Source organism: Anolis carolinensis, chromosome 6 (assembly GCF_035594765.1).
Source record: "Anolis carolinensis isolate JA03-04 chromosome 6, rAnoCar3.1.pri, whole genome shotgun sequence".
Classification (NCBI taxonomy): domain Eukaryota; kingdom Metazoa; phylum Chordata; class Lepidosauria; order Squamata; family Dactyloidae; genus Anolis; species Anolis carolinensis.
This window is the reverse complement of record NC_085846.1, coordinates 39,950,936-39,970,805: the sequence shown is the minus strand read 5'-3', so window position 1 is coordinate 39,970,805 and position 19,870 is coordinate 39,950,936. Positions and strand designations below refer to the sequence as shown.

Sequence of the window (19,870 nt, the reverse complement as noted above, 5' to 3'; positions counted from 1 at the left end):
GGTGTAAACCAAACAGTGCTATTTTAAAGTCACCCTGAGGGTTCTTGATATATGGTGAGTATAAATAAACTCGAGGTTAACAATAAAAGTAAGGCCTATGTCTGTCCAAAGTGAAAGTGGACACTTTGGTAAATGAATGAATTTATTGATTACAGTCTCAAACCAGAAGTTTGAAATGTTAAAACATTGAAATCAGAGGTTTTAAAAACATAAAAGCTAGAAGTTCAAAGCATTAAAAGCCGAAAGTCCAAGATATACAGCCAACGTAATTGGCTTCATATTTAAAACATATCCACGACAAGTCTAAAACATGGTATATACAAATCCATTTGTTATTTAAAAATGACAGTTTATGACAAATATATGTAAAATGACAATATATGTAAAAATAGATATTAAAATATGTATGTTAAAAATTATCCACTAAAATCTCTTTAATTTTATAGCTGCATCATAAAACTAGGTAAAGGTAAAGATTTTCCCCTGACATTAAGTCTAATCGTGTCCGGCTCTGGGGTTTGGTGCGCATCTCATTTTCTAAGCTGAAGAGCCGGCGTTGCCCGTAGACACCTCCAAGGTCATGTGGCTGGCATGACTGCATGGAGCGCCGTTACCTTCCCGCCGGAGCGGTACCTATTGATCTACTCACATTTGCATGTTTTAGAACTACTAGGTTGGCAGAAACTGGGGCTAACAGCAGGAGCTCACTCTGCTCCCTGGATTCGAACCACCAACCTTTCGGTCAGCAAGTTCAGTGGATTAACCCGCTGTGCCACTGGGCGCTCCCATAAAACAGCCATGGTTACATTATTTTTCCTTTGTAGGCTGCATGACTACCTATTATCATCTCATAAAATATTTTGGTTTCTATTAGGTGTTGACTATTATTTGTTCCATCTTGGCTCAGCCATGTCAGCAGTTTTGCATAAACAGGAATAAAACAATTCTCCATCCTGTAAGTAAAGCCATGGTTTATGGCTAAAACTGCAAATCCTCCACAGTTCCTGGCTGTTTTAGTCCTCATTTTGACAGCTGAATGAGATAAACATAAACTCTCCTCCCTACATAGAAATGGTGTCCAAGTTTATAAACATTTTCATCTATTAAATGATCAGGGGCCAGGAGAGAGGGGGAGCATGTTTCAGACTTGGAACTCGAAAGAGACATGTGGAAATCAGTTCAAGGATCTTTTCAGAACAAGGAACTTGAAGTCCTTAGCATTGCATGAGATTCCTTTCTGGTGATGCACAGATTTTTTTGGAAAGATACCTTTGGGCTTTTTGCCCAATTGTCAAGAATCCCTATATGGTTTCTCTGTGCTGAACCAGCAGGTCCTATTAGGAAGAGCATCCTGCTATTTAGCCTTGGCCAGGGACTCTAACCCTCCTTTTTTTGGCCTGAACCCAAACATGTCACACTTCCTGGCACAAGTAAGATATCGTGCTGTGTAGCTCCAGTGTCAGCCAAACCAATTGCCACAGGGACTGACTCTGTGGAAGTTGCTGCAGGGGCTCCCAGGCTCCGCTCTCCAGCAATGAATGCTAAAGCCCTCCTCGTCCTCCTTGTGCTTTCTCTGGTTACAATCCTTGTTTTAGTATGTATGCTGCTGGTCAGGAAAGAAGAGTTTTCTCGCTGTGGTGCTGACTCAGAGGCTTCCCTGAAAAGACAACACAATGACCAGAGTCTGGTCTTTGCTGACCTGTCAGCAGAAGAAATGGTCCTGGTGAGGAAGTATCTACAGTCCAACCTGAATGCGCCACTGGTGGATGCTTATTATGCTGACCCTTCTCAAAATTGTATTTACTATATGGAAGTAAAGATTCCGCCCAAAGAAGAGGTGCTTAAATTCCTTGATCATAAAGGGCGGCAGCCCCCTCGACAGGCCCTGGTTGTGGTCTACTTTGGAAACCAGCCCGTTCCAAATGTCACGGAATATGTGGTGGGCCCACTGCCAAGGCCGGCGTATCATCGGGATGTGACAGTGAACCAGTATGGACGGGTGCTCTTCTACCATGAGAGACCTGTGCTTGGAAATGAATATGAGCAAATGCACAATGTCACCATGGAAAAATTTCTTGAGGCTCCCACTTTCCTGATGGAAGTATTTGGACACAATGGGAGCAATTTTGCAGGTCTCACATCAGCCCCCCGGGGGTTCCAGTCTGGAGATCGAGAAACGTGGGTTGCCTTGTTCCAGAACGTAAAAGGTTACTTTCTGCATCCAGTAGGAATGGAATTCCTACTAGACCATAGCAGTCTGAATGTATCTCGTTGGAGTATTCCAAAGGTATTCTACAATGGTGTGTATTATGATAGCTTTGCAGACCTGGAAAGAAATTTCAAAAAGAAGAATGTCCGAGTGACCAAAGTCAAGGCAGTTATGCCTGATGGAGCATTTTCCTCAATGCAGCCCAGAGTTACACCTCTGGGAAGTGGTCCTTTACACTATGAGCCGTGCGGGAAGCGCTACAGTGTGAAAAACAACCAGGTTCTTTCTATGTTGTGGAGTTTTGCCTACAGGATGGATGCAAACAGAGGACCACACATCTATGATATCAGATTTAGGAAGCAAAGGATTGTATATGAACTGAGTGTCCAAGAGGCTTTGTCTGTCTATGGCTCCAATTCTCCTGGTGGGTTGTTAACTCGATATATGGATGGGAGTTTTGGAATTGGGAGGTACTCTTACTCGCTGGTCAAGGGAGTAGACTGCCCTTACTCTGCCACCTATCTCGATGCCACTTATTTCTTTGATAACTGGGAACCGGAAGTGCTGAAGAACTCCATCTGTGTTTTTGAGCAGAATGTAGAAGTTCCCTTTCGACGTCATTTCTCCAACCTTCAGTCCCTCTACTATGGTGGTTTACCTGCCACTGCTCTTGTTTTGCGTTCTGTGGCAACCTTGGGCAACTACGACTATATCTGGGACTTCATTTTTCATCCAAATGGTGCCATTGAAAGCAAAGTCCGAGCCACTGGCTACATCACCTCAGCTTTCCTCTATGGTGATGGACTGGAGTATGGGAACAGAGTTGGAGATCACACCCTTGGAACAATCCACACTCATTTCATCAACTACAAGGTGGATTTAGACGTGGGAGGTAAGTTCAAGTGTTAAAAAACATGGCTACAGTTCAACACAATTTTTTGATACTCTTTGCAGCTCTGTTTATTACTAGTGTTTTCTTATAGGCTCTTTCCTGTTTCACCCTTGCTGTGCATTTCTCAATCCCTGAAAAAGACAAAAAGGGGGGAAATGTAACTATAGTCAGTAGAATTAGGGAACAGTGTAATCACTGAGGACAATTTTAAACATCTGTTGGAAATTGTACTATAGTGTGGTTTATTTTGTCTAATTATGTATTTGTATGGAGCCCCCAGTGGCGCAGTGTGTTAAAGCGCTGAGCTGCTGAACTTGCAGACCGAAAGGTCGCAGGTTCGAATCCGGGGAGCAGAGTGAGCACCCACTGTTACCACCACCTTCTGCCAACCAAGCAGTTCGAACACATGCAAATGTAAGTTAGATCAATAGGTACCGCTCCGGCGAGAAGGTAACAGTGCTCCATGCAGTCATGCCAGCCACATGACCTTGGAGGTGTCTATGGGCAATGCTGGCTCTTCAGCTTATAAATGGAGATGAGCACCAGAGTCGGACACAACTGGACTTAATGTCAGGAGAAAACCTTTACCTTTTTATTTGTATATATTATGAATGCTTGAAACATAATGTGAAAAAGACATCTGAGATTTTGTAAGGTTGAATGAGATTAAAGCAAGCCATCGGGCTCTGATTTCTGTAGGCAAGCATAATTTATCCACTGACCATTTTCCATACCATAATAAACCAGAATCGCTTAGAGTTAGACAATAATTATGTAGTGTCTTCACGTAAACTACCCAGTTGTTTCCATTGCAAACAGACCATTAACCTGTCCATGATTTCCTTACTATGACACATAAATCAGCATCTTGCCTTGCCTGTCTCTCAGCACAACCAAGGTGTTACATCTATTCTGCTCTTAGATTGTTGGCTTAGTATTATGTGCCTTCAAGTCAACTTTGTCTTGTGTTTTCTTGCAAAAAATTGTCATGTTTTTATTTTTGTTTTTGAAGGAATGCGAGTTGCCTAAAGTAACCCAGTAGATTTTTGTGGCTGTGCAAGGATGCCAACCTTGGTTTCTCAGAGTGCGAGTCCAGCACTCAAACCACTACATCACACTAGCTTGCTAGAGGAAGCATTAAGAAAAATGCTGGCTTTGAACCATATAATAATTCCATATTGTGTTAATTGACTACTTCGTACATTAACAATAATTGGATACCATGTGGCAATGCATTTCCTTGCTTCATTTAATATGCATGTATATTGTTTCCTGTATATTGTCCAAACTAATGAAGCCTTTAACAAGCATGATTTTCAGCCTTCCTAATGCTGCGACCCTTTAATACAGTTCCTCATGTTGCGATGACCCCCAACCATAAAATGATTTTCGTTGCTACTTCATAATTTCAACCCTTAGGACTGTCCATGTTTGTGTGACGATGTTGTTCTTCAGATTACATGTTGGTCCTGAGTTACAAATGATTGTAGTTCAGAACGGGGCTGAGACAACAGGGAGGGAGAGGAATCTATCCTTCGGAAGGGAAGTTCACTCCTGAAAGGGTTATCAAGGGGAAAAGTGTCTCCACTGAGAGAAGCTGTATCTCCAATCCTTGTTTCCAAATTTTTCAAAATTCAATTCTCACAGGGATGGAAAGTGAGGTGACATCTGTAGAACAGGAGCACAGACAGCAAAACAAACTCTACAGGGGGGTTTGTTAACCCTTCCCCATGCTATTCAAAGCTAGTATATGTGTATATATGTGTGTGTGTGTGTATGGCTGGAGTGATACTTAAGAAATGTACTTATTCTGGCTTACATGCAAATTCAACTTAAGAACAAACCTACAGAACTTATATTGTTTGTAACTTGGGGACTGCCTGTATATGCTTAAGAGGAGGGATGAATTTGCAAAGACTTGAACAGGGATGTGGGTGAGAAGGCCTCTTCTTTAGAGGGAGGCTGCTGTGATGTGACTTTAAACCAAGCCTGACCTTTGGAAATCTTAGGCCAAAACCATCAGGGTTTTCTTGACAGAAGGGGGGAGGGGAGAGAAAGAAGGGAAAAGAGAAAAGAAAGGTAGAGAGAAAGAGAGGCAGTATGAAGAGAGAGAAAAGAAGGAAGGAGAGAGGGTAACAAGAGAAAGAGAAAAAGACTGCGGGGATGGTGTATTGTAAAGGAGAGAGAGAAGAAGGGGGAGAAAGAGAGGAGGGCCCATCTCCTTGCCTTCTCCCCTCATGCATGCACCTTTGGCTCCAAGCGCCTCCCCGTGATTCCTCTCTGCCCCATGCCGCTGGAAGAAGAAGAAGAAGAGATGGTGCAGGAGGAAAGATAGCAGAAGGAGCCAAAGTAGTGACTCCCTGTGGAACAACCACAATAGGGGTCGCATCCCACAGATTGAGAACCTCTGCTAGATGCTTATGGGGACATACAATTCATCCTGTTTCTAAGAGTTGTGAGAAAGTCAGAGAAGCAACACTGGTAATGCTTTCTGATCCATGTGCACATAACACTATGTAACACGATTTTTATCCTCGGGTTGTATATGTCATTTTTAATTGGTTCTATCATAAAAATGTGGGAAAAGCTTATTAAGCTGCAAAACCTTTGTTTTTGCAGCTGCACAAAGGTTCAAAATGGCATATTTTCAGTAAGGAAAATTATAAATGAAGTGCCTAGACTGAAGAAAATAATAGTGCTACTGCCAGTCACAAAAACTAAGTTTCTGGTGTATAATAACTACTTTCAAAGTACGTTCCACACGCTTAAACAGGAAATATGAGGGTTGAATGAAAAGTAATGCCTCCGCCTTCATAACTCCTCAACAGATGGTAGTACTGGTATGCAGCAGGTACTGGCTTGTTCAGTAGGCTCTCCTCTACAGTTTCATTTGGCAGGAAGCCTTAGCATTGAACGGTTGTGTTGTTAAAGTGCAAAGTATGGAACCTTGCACAGATGGTCGGTCAATGGAATTTCATGCAGTCATTGAATTCTTGACAGCAGAAGGTGTCACCCCAATGGAGATTCATCAGGGAATGCAAGTTGTTTATGGTGATGGTGTTGATGTGAGTACTGTGCGTCATTGGGCAAGTAAGTTTAAAGATGTTGAGGTGGGAACATCTGACTTGCGTGACAAACAGAGTTGGACTTCCTGTGACAGTAACCACCGAGTTTCACAAGCAAAATGTTGACAGATTGATTCAGGACAATCGTCGTATCACTCAGAGATTTCAAGCGTAATCGGCATTTCACAAGAACGTGTGGGCCACATTATTGCTTTGCTTGGCTATCAGAACATCTGTGTACGGTGGCTACTGTGAGATGCTGGTTACAGAAACAGAGTGTCGACTTCTTCCGTGATGGCTTCAGAAAACTTGTTCATCGTTGGCAGAAATGTATCCAATTGTCTGGTGATTATGTAGAAAAGTGAACAGTGGTAGTTAAAGAGCACATTCTAAGGCTTATTTCTGCATTTGATTTATTAAAATATTCCCATCCAAATCCAAGTAACGAAGGTGGAGGCATTTCTTTTCATTCAACCCTCGTAACATTTGCAAAACAGGAACATATTTTCCCCCAAATTTTGTTACATAGTGTAATTGCATAGGTGGGTCCCTCATCCACTTGTTTAAGGGATCTCTCCAACTGCAGCATTTATCATTTTAGTACAGGTATCCTGAAACTGTGCCCCCCCCCCCAGCTGTTTTGGCCTCCAACTCCCAGAAGCCTTTGCCAGCTTGTTCAATGGGCAGGAATTCTGGAAGTTGGAGGCCCAAACAGCTGGAGGGCTGCAATTTGAGGATGTCTGATTTAGTAGTATACAGGGCATCTGAAAATTATCTTTACAATTGCAGCTATATATACACAATTGATATCATAGGATATTATAGCTTCAGAGCAAAGGACCAGAAGAGGGCACCATTAGAGCAACTTGAACACATTGCTTTAGGGATAGCAAAAAATATATTTGTTCTCCACCGGAATATATCCAATTCAGAGTCTTGCCTTCCAGAACTGAATGTTGACTGGAACACACTTTCTTTATGTTATTACAGGTCCAAAGTGCAATGTGGGCAATAGCAGGAATACATCTGGAATATGTTCTTTTGAGGAAATGTTATTTTAAACAGAGCAGATTTTTTCTCCTAGTATTGAACCCAAGGTAGCTTACAAACCATTGTTATGTTAAAAAGATTTTTAAAATGAACTGTCATATTAAAAACAGCACAATCGAAGTAAGTTTTTAAAAGCATTTACAAGATACCAGTGAGAATAAAAGTTCAGCATGCTGTCATTAAAAAACCCCCTTCTGCAGCAACCAGTTAGTAACAAAAAAAAAACCTGTCTAATAAAGGTTTTTGCCTGACAGCAGATGAAAAGTGCAGAGGTGGCAACTTAACTTTCTATAGAAGGGAGTTCTACAACCTGGGAGAAGTTATCAGGAAGGCTTTCTCCTGTGTCCGCACCAAACATGCCACTTTGAATTGTTCCCAGAAACTAACCACATTTTTTGTGTGTCGGGGGTGACTTGAGAAACTGCAAGTTGCTTCTGGTGTGAGAGAATTGGCTGTCTGCTAGGACGTTGCCCAGGTGATGCCTGGATGTTTGACGTTTTAGCATCCTGTAGGGGGCTTCTCTCATGAGCCCGCATGGGGAGCTGGAGCTGACAGAGGGAGCTCACCCGCTGTCCCTGGATTCAAACCACTGACCTGTTGGTCAGCAAACTAACCAATAATTGTAATATTTAAGGAGAATGTGCACAGAAATGTGTATCATTTTTTGTGCAAGAAGAAAACCTCTCACAGGCACCACACCCGAGTTGGGATAACTTCAAACTGAAAACTTCAGTGAGTTCATAAATTGCTAATTTTTACACCAATATTATCTATTTATTGCATAATGTGGGAAATACGAATTTATGAAAGTAACACTTTAGAATACACTAGCTGTGCCCAGCCACGTGTTGCTGTGGCGTTGTCTGGTGTTGTTGGTGAGAAATTGTTGAGGTAGTGGTGATATTGAATGTCTGTTGTATGGTTGTCTTTATGTTTAGTATACATTTGGTTGTTTGTGTACTGTGAAAGTGGTGAGGGTAGAGGACACTGTTTATGTTGGATTAGTGAGACTCTACTGTATATTTATAATCTTATATTATCTGCCTAGAACTGCCCCTTCTACACAGCTGTATAAAATGCACACTGAAGTGAATTATCTGGCAGTGTGGACTCAAGATAATCCAGTTCAAAGCAGATAAGATTCTAAATGGGTAATATAGCTGTGTGGAAGGGCCTTGAGTCTACACTGCCATATAATTCAGTTAAAATCAGATAATCTGTATCTTATAGGCAGTGTGGAAGAGGCCTGAGGCCTAACTGTGCCTGTCCCCTAGACTGAGTAGGTTGCTAGGAGACCAAGTGGGTGGAGCTTAGTCCTCTAACTGGCAGCAATTGGATAAAAACAATTATTCCTTTCCCTCTAATTAGGACTTTTTTTCTTTTCTTTTTGTTGTATCAACCTAGAGCCGTGGATGATGGGTTGTGTTGTCAAATTTCGAGGTTGGGGGCCCTGTAGTTTTGTTGTTTTGTCCGCTGCCCTGATGCCATCACTCTTTTATATATATAGATTTCCTATTGTTAAGTGGTTGTGTGCCTTCAAGACCTTTTCAACTTATGGTGACCCTATGGAAAACTATCATGGTGTTTTCTTGGCAAGATTTATTCAGATTTGTTTTTTCCCTCCTCTGAGGCTACTTCCACACTGCAGCATAAAATCCGCATTGAACTGGATTATATGGCAGTGTGGACTCAGATCATTCAATTCAAAGCAGATATTGTGGATCATCTGCCTTGATATTTTGGGTTAGATGGCTGTGTGGAAGAGCTGAGAGTGGGACTTGCCCAGGGTCATCAGTAGATTTTCATGGATGACTGGGAATTTGAAGCCTGGCTCCATAGTCATAGCCCAATGCTCAAAACACTACACCAACCACTTTTTCAGCCATGCAAAAAAAAAAAAAAAGGGGGGGATTAAATTGTCTGTAAATTTAATATTGTCTGATAATTCATGCTGTTTTTTATTGATACTGAGATAAGCTCGGCAAGGCATTTTTGGTAGTTTCTTGCTACAAAAGTTTGGTTTTTGAACTCAAGATTCTTACCAAACTCCATACTTGTAATGGATAAATAATAATGAGAAACTCAACAGATTAAGCTTTTATTATCAAGTCATTGTCATACCTATGAGAGAGCCATCACCAATATGCAAATATAAGTAATACAACACTATCTCTTGTCTTTTTCTTGTAGGTGTGAAAAATTCCTTGATTTCTAATGACATGACCTTTGAGAACATAAAGGCCCCTTGGAGTCCGGACAATGAGATCCGCCAAATGAAAATGGTGAAAAATGTACTGGATACTGAGGACAAAGCAGCCTTCCGCCTCCATGACAACATGCCAAGATACGTATATTTTGCAGCAAATAGCAATAACAAATGGGGACACAAACGTGGCTATCGCATCCAGTTGATCAGCTTTGCTGGGGATCACCTACCAGAGACGGATCCTATGGAGAGATCTGTTAGCTGGAGCAGGTAAGTCCATGTCTTATAAACTTGGTGTTGGATCATTAAATGTTTCAAAATACCCCTTTGGTCTGTATATATCCATCACTGCGGTTCTATGTAAGGGAGCTTCTACATTGTAGCATTAATTCAGTTTGACAACACTTTAACTTAATGCTATGGAATCTTGGGGTCTGTAGTCCAGTAGGCACCAGCACTCTTGACAGAAAAATCCCGGCAGTTAAAGTAGCATCAAACTTCATTAAGTTTACATTGTAGATGCACTCTGAGATGGGTAAACAAAAGATATGAAAAACAATTCTTTCCCAATGTCATGGTATTTTTCTGAACACCACCTGCATTTACATTTATCTTTTGTTTGAGTGAAGCCATGAAACTCTATTTTTTTCTAACATATTTTGAAAGCATTTTTGTTACACTCTTTTCTCGTTGACTGAAAGGTATTCGTGCGTGTTTTCCACAGTACATATTTTGGCCGTTCATATTATTAGCACCCATCTACGCTATCATTTCTCCAAAATGCACCACCGGAATCCTAAATATGTGATATTCTTAGATGTGATCCAGACAAAAACTCCAAAGCATAAAGCTCAAGTGAATTATTTTCTATTCCTGGGGTGAATTCATGTACTCTAGGGAATATTTGCCCTAAGATTGTATGCTGCCTACATCTTTATTGGAAAACCGTTCTCAGTGGAACAGAATGACCTCCAACCCCACTAAAGTGAAACATTTAAGAAGCCAGGCATCCATCCAAGAGGAGATTTTAGCCAGAGAACGGTTTCAATTCAGTAGTGAACCACTGCGGCAAAATGGGGAAAGCCTCTTGCAACCATTGCAAAAATCATTGGGGTTCTAGGAAATCTGTGGCCATGGCAAGATAAATATTAAAAGGATGTTAATCATTATGTGGAGGACTTTGTATTGCATTTGTGGAATGAAGCATTGTTTGCCCTCCATTGTGGCAAATATTTATTTCATTGTTAAGCTTTATTCTTTCTCTGTCTTTAGTTATAAACTGTTGGCTTTCTTTGGCGTTTATTGCACAAGGCAGGCAATAATGTTTTTGGCTGAGATATCACTTTGCTCCTCTCTTACCTGGAAATTGTTTCTTTTACAAATACAAGTAATCTGTTAATGACATCATTTTGTAAAAGGAATGCCTTCCAACAGTTTTCCACTGGAAGAACAACAGAAAAGGAATATTATGTGATAAGTCCTGCTGTGATCTACCACCTTTGTTTTTGTGTTGTATGGATTCATACTGACAATGACAGTGCTATGATTCCAATTGAAAGCCATAACAACATCCTACGAAATACTGGGATTTGTAGGTAGGGTCACATAGATTGCTTTTTTTCTCTTCATATAATTATTATTGTAAATATATGAGGAATCGGGAGAGGTACAAGAGTGGATATAGAATGGGGACACTTTTAACATTTCAGACAGACACACATTTATATCCTGTCCTTCTATCCACCGGTGAGGGGGGTGGACTCAGGGTGGCCTCACAATTAGCAATCATTAGATGCTAACAACATAATATTTAAAAGTTACAATTAAAACAAACATTTTACATTTTCATCTTCTTCCATTGCTGTCTAATACTAAAAAGGTTTCTATGATGTTAAAATAATAATAATAATAATAATAATAATAATAATAATAATTCTTTTCTAATCTAAAACAGGATATACAATTTTTTAAAGTAAAGGTGATAGAAAAGTTGAGAAATTGAAAATAGAAAGCCCTAACAATTCCTACCCTGTCTCTGCTGTCCACTTCATAATAATAAAAAATATTATTTTTTTGTAAAAACTTCATATCTTTAGTTGATTAGCTTTTCAGGATCCCTTGGATACTATAGTGGAGACCCTGTTATTCTTATCACTGACCTCTCTATTTTTCCTTTTCTTGTTACAGTAGAGTCTCACTTATCCAACACTCACTTATCCAACGTTCTGGATTATCCAACGCATTTTTGCAGTCAATGTGTTCAATATATCGTGATATTTTGGTGCTAAATTCGTAAATACAGTAATTACAACATAACATTCCTGCGTATTGAACTACTTTTTCTGTCAAATTTGTTGTATAACATGATGTTTTGGTGTTTAATTTGTAAAATCATTACCTAATTTGATGTTTAATAGGCTTCTCCTTAATCTCTCCTTATTATCCAACATATTTGCTTATCCAATGTTCTGCCGGCCCGTTTAGGTTGGATAAGTGAGACTCTACTGTATTTCTACATCCCTGTTATACTATTTTTACCTCAATGCTATAGAAAACCCAATATTTTCATTTTCTTTGCTCCTATCAAATAGTCAATAAGAGGCTGTCATGCTTCTTCAACCTGGAAGAATCTAATATAAGTCTAGTATATAATGTCTAATATAAGTCTAGTACATTTGTTTGTCTCTAATTATTACAGTATTCAATTTCTTCTTCAAGTTTGGCAAGGTTTGGCGATTGTATAAACCTGATTAATCTCTCAATTTCTGCCAGATCCATCATTTTTGTAATCCATAAATCTTGAGTGGGAATTGCTTTTTGGCTTTGGTTATGGCAAATAATGAAAAGGTCTTTTCTTGTTTGGTGAGTTTAGTCCATTTATATTTAAAGACCTCAGGGTCCTCGATCTTGAAATAGTAGAGGATCATCCAATGCTTCTTCATTTTGTGGAGTGGTGTGCCACTGTAGTTTAATGTCTTCATTATCTAGGATCTATTGAGATTGCCATCTTTTCCTACCCTCCCAAGTGTTGTCTTTCTCCTTTGTCCCCTGATTTTTCCTCTGGATCTAGGTTTTTTCCAAACTTCTCATAGAAATCCTGGATGTTCATGACTTATATTAACCAATATGTTTGTCCTTTATGGAGCCTCCGGTGGCTCAGTGTGTTAAAGCGCTGAGCTGCTGAACTTGCAGACTGAAAGGTCCCAGGTTCAAACCCAGGGAGCAGAGTGAGCGCCCGCTGTTAGCTCCAGCTTCTGCCAACTTAGCAGTCTGAAAACATGCCAATGTGAGTAGATCAATAGGTACCGCTCCGGCAGGAAGGTAACGGCGTTCCAGGCAGTCATGCCGGCCACATGACCTTGGAGGTGTCTACGGACAACGCCAGCTCTTCGGCTTAGAAATGGAGATGAGCACCAACCCCCAGAGTCTGGACTTAACGTCAGGGGAAACCTTTATCTTTACCTTTACCTTGTCCTTTATAAGATATCATCAGTCCTTCTGGGCTTTTGCATTTGAATCTATAACATTTCTTCTTAAGTTTATCTGTCAGGAAGAAGTAATCTCTTCTTTTCTTTATTGTCTGCGATGGAAGTTCTCTCAATACTGTAATCATAGTATTTTTTTATTTTAATTGGATCTTTGGTGTGGGCTTGCAAAACGTTCCGTACTTTCTTTCTTGTAAACAACACAATCACATCTCTTGGAAGTTTATTCTTTTTTGCATGTTGGGGTTGGGCCCTAAAGGTCCTGCCAATTTGTATCTTGACCACTTGCTCTGGTCTATCAAGGAGTCCAGCCATATTTTCTGTTATTGCCACATCAAGTTCCTATGCAGATTCCAGTATTCCTCTCAGCCTCAAAGAGTTTTCTCTTTGCACATACTCTAATCTTCGGAGTTCAACTGAATCTCTCTGGAAATCCATTTGTATCTTTTTTGTGCCTCTTCAATTAACTTTATTTTCTGTTTTTTGCTGTTCCTGCTGCTTCAAAATACAACTCATTGTGTCTAGCATCTGTTGCATATTTTTCTTCATATCTTGTTTCCATTTCTTTAAACAATCTTCAGCCTGTGTATTTATCTTGTGAATCCTGGCCTTCCCATTTTTCATTCCATCTCTAATGGTTCTTAACTGGGTCAAGACTTCCCTCATTGTTTTTTTTCTTGTGGAATAGATCCTTTCCTGGAAGCTTCTTTCTGGTCTTTCTGGTTTTTGAATCTTGGTCTTGTTCACCTTGCAGTCATCTTTGTAATCAACATGTTGTTTTTTAAACCCGAATTACTAATTTTCAAAGAGTTGTGTTGTCGAAGGCTTTCATGGCCGGGATCACAGGGTTGTTGTCTGTTTTTTCTGGGCTGTATGGCCCTGTTCCAGAAATATTATCTCCTGACGTTTCGCTCACATCTATGGCAGGCATCCTCAGAGGTTGTGAGGTATGGAGCTATTATAGTGCCTCCTTCAGCCACTTTCACTTTTAGTACATTGTTACTTACAGCTCTTTTAGTTGTTTCCCTGCTTTCTGTATTTCAAACTGTATAACAAGCTCTATAGTTTTCTCTATAGTTTATCTCTATGGTCACTTCCTGTTTGATTTACAGCTTCATTTGCAGTTCAGAGGCTCCATCTTGGCCCAGGATATATGGCTATTGAGTTCTTAGGTGAAACAATTTTAATTACCATGATTCTTATAACATAATCTTTAACAAATTAATTCAGTGTAGGATTGTTGTGCTATATGGCCATGTTCCAGAAGCATTCTCTCCTGACGTTTTGCCCACATCTATGGCAGGCATCCTCAGGTTGTGAGATATATTGATATACTGTACAACCTCTGAGGATGCCTGCCATATATGTGGGTGAAACATCAGGAGAGAATGCTTCTAGAACATGGCCATACAGTCCAGAAATCACACAACAACCCTGTGAGTCCGGCCATGAAAGCTTTCAACAATTCAGTTTCAGCCTGTAATGATTTTCATCAGACAATTTCATCAGGCAGACTTGAAAAATAATTCCACTAATTAGCTTTTTAAAACCTTTTTTATCTCTACAATTTCCAATGGAGGAAAAAAATGCAGTTTCCCTCTCAGAGATGTTTTTTGTCAATGAGATTGATAAACTTAACAATAGATTTGAGGACATATTTTCATTTTTTTTCCAGTCTTGTGTAAATATAGTATTTTAAGAAGCATGACACTATTGATGCATAATTTCCTCTTCCCTTTCTTCTGTTTCAGTGAGGAAGGTGAGATTCCTTGAGTCTTGAGGGTTTTGTGTCTGTCCTTTTACTTTCTGAGAATGTATTTCTCAACTTCATACACTTGATAAACCTCCAGGGATATCCTCATGTTTCGGCCAGCTTGCTAAGACAGTGTTCACAGCTTCATTTCTTCACTGGAAGTCTGGGTCACATAGATTTCTTAACAGAGTGCTCCTGTAGTGCCTTACCAAACTACACACATAGGGAAAAAATGATAACCTTCAGTCTTGACAGGGCTTTATTTCTGACTTTCCGTTCTCTTTTTCTTCCTTTCTTTTTTTTAGGTACAAGCTGGCCGTCACTAAGCGAAAAGAAAACGAACCCTTCAGTACCAGTATCTATAACCAGAATGACCCATGGACACCTTCAGTTGCCTTTGCTGACTTCATAAATAACGAGAGCCTTATTGAAGAGGTGAGAGAGGTTCATTCTAGGGGATTGATCTTTAGCTATTATCACTTCAAAACTCACAAAAGCATTGGGTTAGGTATGGGCCTTACATGGAACAACTGGAATTATGCAAAAGTCATTTACATACCATTTGTTGACATTAGTTTGGCATATGAGATATAGTCAGGAAATGGTGGAAATAAACTCATGAATGCTTACCATGAATGAAAACATAGGCGTGATGTATTTTTAGTGAAGAATCCATGTGTGGAAGGGTGGTTTTAATCCTTCCTTCACTCTATTCCATTGTAAATGACAACAGTAAGTATCCCTTGAATCATTTTTATTCATTTCCATCCTCTTCCTTCATAGCTGTACAATACCCTATATACTTGTGTGTAAATCAACCACATGTGTAACTTGAGGGAAGGTTTTGAGGCTAAAAATATGGATTTTGATATGACCTGTGGACAAGTTGAGGGTTATCTTGCAGAGAGTGGAAAATGCCAGCAATGCCTCAGGGGGCCAACCACCCCTGGTTGCCGCCACTGCCATTTTTAGACCCAGATATTTAAGAAAATCAGAAATGGTTCCATAGCAGGGAAGGTAGAGGGGGCTAGTGCTCCTTTTAGTTCTCCTCGCATGGACTATGCTTTTGCATTTCACCATATTTACTCAGGATGCTTCTATACAGCCATTTAAGGCACTGTGGGAGTTGCATCAGCCTGTGTGCATCCATACAATGCATGCAAGCTGATGCAGGTTCATGCAGGGTAAACCACTTAATTTAACCCAAGTAAAAAAACAAAAAATAGGTAAAGTTCAAATCATGCAGTGGAGATACAGATTTTGGATTTCTATACTCCATAAAGGTAAGGTAAAGCTTTCCCCTGACATTAAGTCCAGTCATGTCTGACTCTGGGGGTTGGTGCTCATCTCCATTGCTAAGCCAAAGAGCCGGCGTTGTCCGTAGACACCTCCAAGGTCATGTGGCCGGCATAACTGCAGGGAGCGCCGTTACCTTCCTGCCGGAGCAGTACCTATTGATCTACTCACATTGGCATGTTTTTAAATTGCTAGGTTGGCAGAAGCTGGAGCTAAAAGCGGGTGCTCACTCTGCTCCCGGGATTTGAACCTGGGACCTTTCGGTCTGCAAGTTCAGCAGCTCAGTGCTTTAACACACTTCGCCACTGGGGCTCCACTCCATAAAGACATAGAGATATTTTCTCAGACTAAAAAACGTTGGGGTTTAATTCATGGTTTTTTCCAGGGATCAGACTGCATTGTAATAGGTGGTCTGTGGTTTGCTCTTCTCCACACTCACATATCGTGGACTCCAATATGTAGCCCCATTTCTTAAGGTTGGCTTTGCATCTCTTGGTGCCAGAGTCCAGTCTGTTCAGTGCCTTCCAAGTCGGCCAGTCTTCTGTGTGCCCAGAAGGGAGTCTCTCATGCAGCATCAGCCACTGATTGAGGTTCTGGGTTTTAGCTTGGCACTTTTGGACTCTTGCTTGCTGAGGTTGTCCTGCGAGTATCTCTGTAGATTTTAGAAAACTATTTCTTGATTTAAGGCATTGGTGTGCTGGCTGATACCCAAACAGGGGATGGGCCAGAGATGTCAGCGCCTTAGTTCTTTCATTATTGGCTTCTACTTCCCAGCAGATGTCAGGTGGTGCAGTATATATAAACAGTATAATTTCTCCAGTGGTGTGGGGCATAGACATCCTGTGATGATGCGGCATGTCTCATTAAGAGCCACATCCACTGTTTTAATGTGGTGAGATGTATTCCACACTAGACATGCATATTTAGCAGCAGAGTAGCAAAGCGCAAGGCTGTGATCCCCAGGTTGTCTGGCTGTGATCCCCAGGTTGTGCCAGTCAGCTTTCATATGATGTTATTTCTAGTGCCCATTTTTTGCTTGATAAGCAGTGCTTCTTTTATGTCAGGGCACGGTCCAGGGTAACTCCCAAGTATTTTGGTGTGCTGCAATGCTCCAGTGGGATTCCTTCTCAGGTATTCCTGAGAGCTCGAGATGCTTGTTTGTTCTTATGGCAAAAAGCACACGTTTGCGTTTTAGCTGCATTAGGGATCAGCTGGTTTTCCCTGTAATGGCAGTAAAAGCACCTGCTTCAGAGAGCTTCTGTTCAACCATTTCAAAGCTCCCTGCTTGGGCGGTGATGGCACGATCATCAGCATAGATGAAACTCTCAGTGCCTACTGGCAATGGCTAGACATTTGTGTAGCTGTTAAACATTGCCGTTAATTGCGTGTTAATCAACATGAGTTTTCTTCCATCAGCTACCAATGTATGCTCCCTTCAGAAGTCTGTGATTAAGCCAATATTGTGGTGCAAGATATAGAAGGGAAGGAGCCTTGTGAGCATTAAATCACCACTGTGTTCTTTTCTCTTACCAAATCCTATTTTTTCCCCCACATCAGGACTTGGTTGCCTGGATCACCACCGGCTTCCTGCACATTCCACATGCTGAGGATGTCCCCAACACCGTGACACTTGGGAATGCTGTCGGTTTCCTTCTGAGACCTTATAACTATTTTGATGAGGACCCTTCCATACATTCTCCCGATGGAGTATTCTTCACCAGTGAGCAGGACTTCACTTCCTGTGATGTCAACCATATTGCGTGCCTGCCAAAAACAGCAACGTGTGTGCCCAAACTTCAGCCTTTCACCTTTGAAGGCTTTCAAAATCTGACAAGACTCTGAGATCTTCTGTATTTTGGATGGCTGGTTATGTTTGGAGTGGTGGAAACTGTTCACCCTGATATCTAAGGACCATTAGTTCTGATTTTTTTCTTCTGTTCAGTCATTTAAATCTAAACCTTAAGATTGACCTGCTTGCGTTGTGCACAGTTGTGAACTGGTAAAGAAACTGCAGTTCTTTTTCTCCATACCAGATTGTTTAGGTGAACATCATATCGCATATTAGTCTGCTTCTCCTAAATGCTCATGTTTGTTGGAGAAGCTAATGGGTATATGTATACACAACTGTGGCCTCCCAGATGTTTTTTTACCTACAACTGTCATCAGCCCTATCCAAACCAGTGGTAAAGAGTTGTGGGAATTACATAACAAAAATACCTTGGATGCCACCGTTGCCCATCCTTGATCTTCGCTATGGCTTGCTGGACTAAACAATCATTTTTTCTCTCCTTTTTTCCCTATGGACTCAAATTTTATAAAGTAGGCTACAGATGTAAAACAATAAATTCCCAGTACCATCATCAAATTTCAATTCCCATTATTTTTTATTTGTAAACTTGGAAAGTAATCCATGTTAACTGATATAGACATGGAATATGTTCATAATGAGATTGCATTAGTTTTGTGCTAATGATCTGGAATAGTCCAAATGTTGAGAGATACAGGTCCTTATCACACAACCCTGTTATGACGGGTTATACTGTTGAAAAACCGATCCAGTTGTACTCACAATAATAACTCATTGATTCTTTATAACACACACTTGCCATGTTTGTGTTGTAATCACATGATTTTGAAGTTTTTTATCTGCAGTTATTATCACCATCCCAATTTGAACCACCTCATGCTGCATAATTGGTTTGCTTCCAATATATAGATAGAGATATATAGTTGTAGTAATGCTATTATGCTATATAGTTGATCTTCCATGTCCACAAATTCTGCATCCACAAATTCACACCCCCAACCCCAGCTTGAAAATATTGCCAAAATTCTTGAAAACTGTCCTTGGTTTTGCTGTTTTACATAAGGGACACTTTATGTATTTTATTACATCATTGTATATAATGGGATTTTGATATCCAGAGTGGGTCATACAACCAAATCTTAAGAAATACCAAGGGTCCATTGTCATTATACTGTTGCAGCCAGGCCCGTAGCCAGGATTTTGATTGGGGGGGGGGGGGTGCTGAGTCTGAGCGAGAGGGGATCTACCCTAGCAAACCTTTTGTATCGTTATCCCAATACCCCCATGTATATGGGATATATTGAGCATGGTGATCAGATCATGATATGAATAAACGTAACAGTTTAAATAATAAATGTAAGGCCTTCTTGTGGGCCACCCTGAGAATTTCGAGGGGGGGGGGTGCTGAAGCTATGGGCCTGGTTGCAACATTTCAGTACTCCTATCAGTGCCAAGGTCTTGCAGAATTGACCCTCTGCTATTTTTCATTAGTGTTTATCATGATAATAAGTTGTTTCAGACCACCTTGTTTAAACAAAGCATGTTATTTGTACTCATTAAGATGTAATATAGCTATTACAGTATGTAATCATAATGCTATTACACCATTAGCAAAAAAATTAAACATAATTTTAAAAAGTGATACTGTGGTGTGGTACCACAGGAAAGAAGTGGGAAAATCTTTGGAAAATACCCTGATGCAGTACTTTTCGATGCTTAACAAATTAGGATTGCAGTGTTATTTCACTGTAAGTGCAAACCAGAGATAGATAGTAGTTGTGTTCAAAAAAATTGTTACTCCTCATCAGTCATATCAAATACATTAAATCCGTGCATACTAATCAATATTAGAAACATGCAGGAAGGGTGTGTGTGCGTGGGGGTGGCGGCGGCAATTTAGAAATTTAGAAACACCTCTGTAAGAATCTCTAGGTTTTCCGATGCAATTATATTTTCAGCTTCAACAAGTTTGTTTATTCATTCAGTCGCTTCCGACTCTTCGTGACCTCATGGACCAGCCCACACCAGAGCTCCCTGTCAGCCATCGCCACTTCCAGCTCTTTCAAAGTCAAGCCCTTGGTTGGCCCCTCTTCCTTTTTCCTTCCAT

General features: G+C 40.5%; 1 protein-coding gene across 2 annotated transcripts in view; it reads left to right on the top strand.

Annotated features, from left to right (window-relative positions):
- Positions 1–19,405, top strand: part of LOC100552532 (membrane primary amine oxidase) — a 43,008-nt gene extending 23,603 nt beyond the window's left edge. The window contains exons 1-4 of one of the 2 annotated variants that reach the window (XM_003222492.3): positions 1,465–3,101; positions 9,407–9,692; positions 14,966–15,095; positions 17,514–19,405. In XM_003222492.3, the coding sequence (XP_003222540.1) occupies positions 1,535–3,101; positions 9,407–9,692; positions 14,966–15,095; positions 17,514–17,798 (2,268 nt within the window). In that variant the 5' untranslated portion in view covers positions 1,465–1,534 and the 3' untranslated portion in view covers positions 17,799–19,405. Of the gene's footprint in view, positions 1–1,464; positions 3,102–9,406; positions 9,693–14,965; positions 15,096–17,513 lie in introns of those variants that run through there. The other variant, XM_016994510.2, reaches the window with a different exon arrangement.
- Positions 19,406–19,870: the final 465 nt, after the last annotated feature.